Source organism: Oncorhynchus gorbuscha, linkage group LG05 (assembly GCF_021184085.1).
Source record: "Oncorhynchus gorbuscha isolate QuinsamMale2020 ecotype Even-year linkage group LG05, OgorEven_v1.0, whole genome shotgun sequence".
In the NCBI taxonomy this organism is placed as follows: domain Eukaryota; kingdom Metazoa; phylum Chordata; class Actinopteri; order Salmoniformes; family Salmonidae; genus Oncorhynchus; species Oncorhynchus gorbuscha.
The window spans coordinates 66,919,900-66,927,408 of record NC_060177.1 but is presented as its reverse complement, the minus strand read 5'-3'; the positions used below and the strand labels follow the sequence as shown (position 1 = coordinate 66,927,408).

Sequence of the window (7,509 nt, the reverse complement as noted above, 5' to 3'; positions counted from 1 at the left end):
TACTAAGAAAGTGTAAATACTGCAGTTTGGTTAAGGCTGGGCAGGGGCTAGGAGTTGTAGTGTGAGGGACACCAGTAGAAGGCCAGGGTACTTCAGGACCTCCTCAAAGGGGCCAATGAAGCACATTTTAGTGATTCAGGTAGCTAGCTAACACCCTTTTATTCTCTTAACATTACTTTCCTGAAATATTTGAGAACGATAGAGCTTCTACTACTAACAGCAAAAAGACAGTACAGATAAGAGCAGGGTTAGGGTGCATTTTGAGGGAAGGTGGAGGGGTAGATCAGGTTTTAATATGCCATTAAGAGGGAAGGGGGTTTAAAGGGCCTTTCACCCCAAGACCATGCAGGCTTCTCTGTAGTATACACCAACAGGCCTGGGGGGAAAAGCTTGACAGGTTTAGTATTTGAGCTTTTTGGGCACCTCCCATGGGAAGGATTCCCGGCCAAAGTGGCCATAGGCAGCAGTCCTCTGATACATTGGCTTCTTCAGCTCCAGCTCCCTGGAATACACAATCGATTCATTTTAGAGGCCTGTCACAGGAAATGACCTCAGAGCAACAGTTAACCCTCAAACCAGCCAATAGGGAATGTCGAGCCACAGCAAGAAAACTATGATCAGAAGGGTTCATTAGGCCAGCTTGTAAAGAAGGGTGAGTGAAGCGTTGACACTTACCCTGCCAATCAACTCATCCTTGAGCAGTGTAGGGACTGCAGCTTGGAGATGGAAAGCACACTGATCTCATTTATAAATGGCATTGAACTTTAACAAGGTCTGAGAAACCCTATGACCTTCCAATTGGATGAGCAGGAAACCTTTAGTCATGCTGGGTAATTAAACATGCCATCTAGCAGAAGCAACCTCAATGCGCCAAGCTTTAACATTACATACTGTACAGGTATTGAAAGCAAGACCGGTTGGGTGCGAAAGGGGTAGAATATCAGATTCAGCAAACTGATCACAAGCCCTGATTGACAGAGCCAAACAGAAAGCAATATGACAGTAATCACACAGTAAAGGCTAAGAACCATCTCTGAACACTGGCTGTGATAGTTTAGGCAGAACAGAAAGACAGGAAGCGTGAGCAACATGAGGGAGATTCGGATAGAGGCATATATTTTACCTGACAATGACACCAGGACGAAGGTCAAAGTTCTTCTTGACGATGTCCAGCAGCTCCCGCTCACTCTTCTGGGATGTGCCATAGTGGAAAATGGAGATTGAGAGGGGGTGTGCCACTCCGATGGCATAAGCAACCTAATATAGCATAGATGGATGAAGAAACATACAGCAGACTTCAGGGTTGATTTTGTGGCACCCCTTCACGCCTATGATTTCTATGCATGAGGTGTATCAATATAACCCTGCCCTGCCCTCACCTGAACCAGGACCCTCTTGCACAGCTCTGCCTTAACCAGAGACTTGGCCACCCAGCGGGCAGCATAGGCAGCAGAGCGGTCCACCTTAGTGTAGTCCTTCCCTGAGAAGGCTCCTCCACCATGGGCTCCCCAGCCTCCATAAGTGTCAACAATGATCTTACGGCCCGTCAGGCCAGCGTCACCCTGCAAGGGAAAGGATGAATAGTTCACGGTCATTCTTTTACCAAGACACACAGTACCAGTCAAAAGTTATTCTACAAATTGCAAAAATAAAGAAAAACCCTTGAATGAGTAGTAAGTTAGGACTGGTGCTATAATTCTAACAGTAGTAAAAAAATAATATATATATAAGTTAAACAAGCTCGTCCATCAAAGTTACTTTAGCAGCCCCCCCCCAGTCCTACCTCCACCCCTTAGTCTCACCTGTGGGCCTCCGATGACAAAGCGTCCACTGGGCTGCATGTGATAGATGGTGTCATCATCCAGGTAAATGCAGGGCACCACAGCCTTGACGACCTTCTCCTTCAGAGCATCACGCATCTCATCCAGGCAGATGTCCTCATCATGCTGCACAGAGACCACAATGGTGTGGACACGCACTGGCAGCATGGCGCCACGGTCCTGGCGGTACTGAACTGTCACCTACACAGAGAATGTCAGCAGGGTGGTACAACATCAGGCATGGATTAAAACTAATTCAATGCTGGAGATACTGTTGGCCACAAACTAGGTTGGAAAGAGTGCAATATTGCATTTCTTATTCACTTATCTGATGCGTGATAAATAAGCTAGGACAAACTAGTTTCAGGCACTTCCTCAAGTTAACCTAATGTAAATCACCTATCAATTACACACGGGCAGCTTACCTGGGTCTTGGAGTCAGGCCGGAGCCAGGGCAGGGTGCCATTGCGACGCAGTTCAGCCATTTTAGCATTGAGCTTGTGAGCGAGCATAATAGTGAGGGGCATGCACTCCTCAGTCTCATCAGTAGCATAACCAAACATCAGGCCCTGAGGATAGAACACACAGAACTGTTACATCAGAAAGGAAAGCGATATATATATATATATATATAAGTCAGATAAATGTACAGCTAACATGTATACATACATACATACATATATAAGTCAGATAAATGTACACTTACCTGGTCCCCTGCCCCTATGTCCTCCTCATTACGGTCAATGTGAACACCCTGGGCAATGTCTGGAGATTGCTGCTCTAGGGCCACCAGCACATTGCAGGTCTTATAGTCAAAACCTTTGGAGGAGTCATCGTATCCAATGTGGCGGATGGTGTCACGAACAACCTTCTGATAGTCCACTGTAGCACGCGATGTCACCTCACCTGCCAGCAGGATCATCCCAGTCTTAGCAACAGTCTCTGAGAAAGGTGGAAGGGGAAGATTACATAACCACATCCTTTCAGAGGACACATCATCAATACTCATCTGGAAAAAATGTAGGGGACTGTTGCCATAATATAGACCTACTACACATTAACAAGATGCATCAAAAGTTTAATGAGCTGCGTCATTGATGTGGTCACAGCTGACTCCAGGGCAGCTAGAAGTTACATCATACAAAGGTCATTTTTCTTACCACAAGCAACTTTGGCATCAGGATCCTGTTTGAGATGGGCATCAAGCACTGCATCACTGATTTGGTCGCAAATCTTATCTATATATAAAAAGGGGAAGACTAGAGTTGGCACCACTACTTCACAAGTCTACAGACATTTTGTACAACGTTGGTTGCTTGAACAGAACATGCATATCGTCTGGCATGACTGATGGGAATTATTGGTGTGCTCTTCTGTTTGGATTATGCTTGGCGCGATTGTATGACAGGCTACGCAATGGTCTACTGACTGCAGTTATGCACATATTGTACCATATCTCAGGATTATGGCGATGGTGGGGGAGGCTGAAGCGGGGAACACCTTGTACTCGCAGCCGTACAGTGGGGATAAACCCGCCACCATTTCCGCGGGTTCACGTGTAAATAAAAACGTATTTGTTTGGACGTCTAAAGCTAAACTATGACCCGTCGAGACAAGGGTGGAACAATTAAGACAGTCTCTGTAGAGGTCCTTACGTAGCAACAAACGCTAGTATAGATCGTGTTCCCCGAGAGCACGCGCGCAAACTCGTCCGAATCTTCGAAATATATTATGGCTCGGTCCGGGCAAAAGCGTTATTGAATTAGGCATACTTATGACGACTCGAGAACATACATGGTTTTTTAAGCGACTCAATCCCTAGGACGGATGTTATTGTCCAATATAGGACATGTGAACAACGCTCAGCAAAGTAGCTAACGTTAGCTGGCTAATAAACCAAGAAGCATGCAGTTGGGCCTCACATGCGGCTTTTATGCAATATGGTTTGATCTGCAGGTAGTTAGCTAAGCATGTTAGCTAGCAATCTAGGCGAAGCACCACCGACTTGCATGTGTGCTAGCAAGCTAACGTTTGTTACCTATATCTAAATAAATAAGTACACAGCAGTCATACGTTTTTATTATAGGGTGTATTTGTAGCTAGTTAGTTCTTACCAGGGTGTCCTTCTCCTACCGACTCCGATGTGAATAGGAAGCAGTCCTCGTCAATAAGGGAGTTATGAAAACCGTTAATTTGTCCGTTCATCATTGTTAGTGTTCTTCGTTTGGCAAATAAAATAATGCGGTAGGTAGCTAAATTATGTGGCTTTTATTAATGAATTTATCGTGTCCTCCAGCAACTTCTCCTCAATCAGTTCATGTCATGCATTCACGATCTTTCCTTCGTGGCGCTCGAGTATTTATTCACAAATTCAGAAACGTCACTGGCTTGGGTGAATTTTGACTCTTTCAATTGTCCAGCCTACAGTGTAGGGAGCGTCTGACGAAACAGTATTACACGTGGGGGTGGAACCAACCATTGTATATTGCTTTTGTCGAATTGACGTCAAAAGTTGTTTTGGTGCATTCTAGCTAACCCTAACCGATTTCCTAACCTTAACGTATTCCTCCCAACCTGCTACATTAATTATCCTAAACTGTTGCGTAAGTTATTCTAAACCTGCGACGGAAAGTCAATTTTTGACAAAAGCTGTATCCCGTCGAGACGAAAACCACCACTGACCAGGTGGCTCTACTGACAGCAAAGGTTTTGGGTATAGTGGTTCCTCATTCTACTTCTCGTGTAATCGAGTCATCGTTGTAGGATTCGATTGCATCAGCCGTCGTTTATTCATATATGCACGTTTTGGTGAATTGCTTCACCAATTTAGGGAACTACATTAATTAGGGCACAATATTGCTACCGAGTTTTCCTGTAACTACATAAATTGCCTGTATTGGTGGAATAAATGGTGAATGTGCAGTTTCACATCGATAAATTAATGGCAAAATAAGTCAACAGTCTTTAGTACAGCCTATAGCTACAGCCTATAGGTACAAGCTGAATAACCAATCACCAAGAGAAATGTTCAGGAGCAGGGGGTATAAAAAACAAACTGTAAAGCCAGGAATACAGTTGTTTTGTAGGCTGTAATGTTGTATATAATTTACAAAATTCTGTAAAAGTATGTATGATTTTGATGTTTTGTGCTCCCGAGTGGCACAGCTGTCTAAGGCACTGCATCTCAGCGCTGGAGTGGTCACTACAGACTCCCTGGTTCGAATCCAGGTTATATCACAACCGGCTGTGATTGTGAGTCCCATAGGGCGGCGCACAATTGGCCCAACGTCGTCCGGCTTTGACCGGTGTATGCCGACATTGTAAATAATCATTTGTTCTTAACTGACTTGCCTAGTTAAATAATAAATGTGCACAGTACATTTATTTGCATTAATCAATGATGGGGATTTCACATTATAATTTCACATTTAGTTTTTCTTTGAACACTGTAAACTGCAGATTTATGACATTTTATTTGGCATCTAATCTTTCGAATTTGGAAACAGGTTGGTCAAACAGGTGATCAAGGTCCAGCTATGAAATGTGCAGCCTCTCAGTACTACGGGCAGTTAAAGCCACGGCAAATCAGTCAATGTACAAACATTGTTAATGTTATCTGCACTCAAAAAGGTATCCAATGTTCAAAGCCAGGGCTTTTGATTAAGTTACAAAACGGAGAGGCTGATCTGATCAATCTAGCCTGAAGGGGAATGGTGAAAAGGGGGCTTTTTGTGAAACCCGGAATTCAGTTATGCAAGTGATAACACGCTCAACCTACGCAGGATCGTCCATTTTACTTTGTCATAAACTTATTTTCAGGTTTATCAGGTTGCTCCTGGGCATGTATGTCCCTAATCATTGCAACGGTTGGTAGAACTGTAAATCGCATTTTGGTTGTCTGTTTTATGTCTTTATAAGCAGAGCTTGAACCGGTGTGCACCTCAAATGTGCTTCTGGAACCTCTTATAGAATATTGGCTCTAAAGTATAATGAGTACCGGCACCTCTGCTAGGTAAAGCCCCGCCTTATCTCAGCTCACTGGTCACCATAGCAGCACCCACTCGTAGCACCCGCTCCAGCAGATATATCTCACTGGTCACCCCCAAAGCCAATTCCTCCTTTGGTCGTCTTTCCTTCCAGTTCTCTGCTGCCCATGACTGGAATAAATTGCAAAAATCTCTGAAGCTGGAGACTCACAACTCCCTCACTAGCTTTAAGCACCAGCTGTCAGAGCAGCTTACAGATCACTGCACCTGTAAACAGCCCATCTATCTACCTACCTCATCCCCATACTGGTATTTATTTACTTATTTATTTTGCTCCTTTGCACCCCAGTATCTCTACCTGCACATTCATCTTCTGCCAATCTAACATTCCAGTATTTAATTTCTATATTGTAATTACTTCGCAACCATGGCCTATTTATTTCCTTAACTTACCACATTTGCACTCACTGTATATATACTTTTTGTTTTCTTTTGTTATACTGTATTATTGACTGTATATTTAGTTTATTCCATGTGTAACTCTGTGTTGTTGTATGTGTCGAATTGCTACGCTTTATCTTGGCCAGGTCGCAGTTGCAAATGAGAACTTGTTCTCAACTAGTCTACCTGGTTAAATAAAGGTGAAATAAATAAAACATTTAAAAAACAAAATGAGCATCGACACCTATTTCAGTCCACTTAATCTTGAATTCATGTTCATTAAATTAAAAAAAAAAATGTTATGTTGCACTTTATTGTCTGGTAGATATTGTATGTCATGTGTTATTATCAGAAAGTGAGGGCGCTTGGTGCACTCTAAATGGACCTCCACTCATGTTCATGTCAGATCAGTGACATAACAAGAGAGAGATGAAAAATAAACACCTTTAGACATTCTACTCAACTCACACATCACAGCTTTCATTCACTGGTGGATTAATTGTCACTAGTATTGATTGCTGGGCCACGTGAAATCTGTCTGCATGTACAGTATAGCTTTCCAGCTGTACTTTCTACTCCTTCCAATACCTAGGAACATGATGGCATGGATGTGTTGAAAAGGGCTCCATTACCAAGTGAAAAGCATTTGTACCACAGAAGGTCTGGCCACAGCAAGGCACTGTAGATCTGCAGCACCAAATGACAAACATCCAGCACAACACTTCAGCAATACATACTAAAGTAAAGGCCAATCTGGCACGGGACAGCTGGATGCATGAGCTAACCATGTTATGGTCAACTAGGTCAAGAATGAGTGTGTGCATGTATGGTGTGTGTTTGGAATTACTGCTTGACCTACATAATGACACCCACAAATTTATTTATCTAATACAAGGGTCTGTTATGTCAGTCACCGACAGTCACTCAATTAGCCACGCCAGCTAACAATTTTTAGATTGGTAAATTAGTCTAGCCAGCTATCTAAAGCTGTAGCAATCATTGCAGAAAATTAAAAGGGCATATTTGTCTATCTGTCCCATGGCCAAATGAGTATATTTGCAGGAAATCTGAAATACAATTGCAAATAATTATTTCCGCCCCATGGTAAAAGGTGTAGAATTGCAAAACAATAACGTTAAAAAAATAATAATAATTCTCTCCACCTTCAAGGGGAGGGGGCACTAAAATGTATAGTCCATGCCCCAACGAATTGAGGCTGTTCTGAGGGCAAAAGGGGGTGCAACTCAATATTAGGAAGGTGT

General features: G+C 43.1%; 1 protein-coding gene across 2 annotated transcripts; it reads right to left on the bottom strand.

Moving 5' to 3' along the window:
• Positions 1 to 246: 246 nt before the first annotated feature.
• On the bottom strand, positions 247 to 4,422 carry LOC124036351 (S-adenosylmethionine synthase). 2 transcript variants are annotated; one of them, XM_046350819.1, is made up of 8 exons: positions 3,935 to 4,413; positions 2,981 to 3,058; positions 2,527 to 2,762; positions 2,246 to 2,389; positions 1,803 to 2,021; positions 1,380 to 1,562; positions 1,124 to 1,257; positions 247 to 502 (listed from the first exon to the last, which is right to left on the bottom strand). In XM_046350819.1, exons 1-8 carry the CDS (start codon positions 4,026 to 4,028, stop codon positions 400 to 402), a joined length of 1,191 nt encoding a protein of 396 aa, XP_046206775.1. In that variant the 5' UTR covers positions 4,029 to 4,413; the 3' UTR covers positions 247 to 399. The 2 variants fall into 2 exon arrangements, with proteins under 2 accessions (XP_046206775.1, XP_046206776.1); XM_046350820.1 differs by lacking the exon at positions 247 to 502 and having other exon boundaries at positions 1,120 to 1,257; positions 3,935 to 4,422.
• Positions 4,423 to 7,509: the final 3,087 nt, after the last annotated feature.

Bases quoted from the DNA above. Each gene is read 5' to 3' on its own strand.
- LOC124036351 (XM_046350819.1), bottom strand. From the start codon at position 4,028: ATGATGAACGGACAAATTAACGGTTTTCATAACTCCCTTATTGACGAG. The intron at 2,390-2,526 runs GTAAGTGTACAT...TTCTATCCTCAG, and splicing joins ACATAGGGGCAGGGGACCAG to GGCCTGATGTTTGGTTATGC. The intron at 503-1,123 runs GTAAAATATATG...TGTGTATTCCAG, and splicing joins CGTCCTGGTGTCATTGTCAG to GGAGCTGGAGCTGAAGAAGC.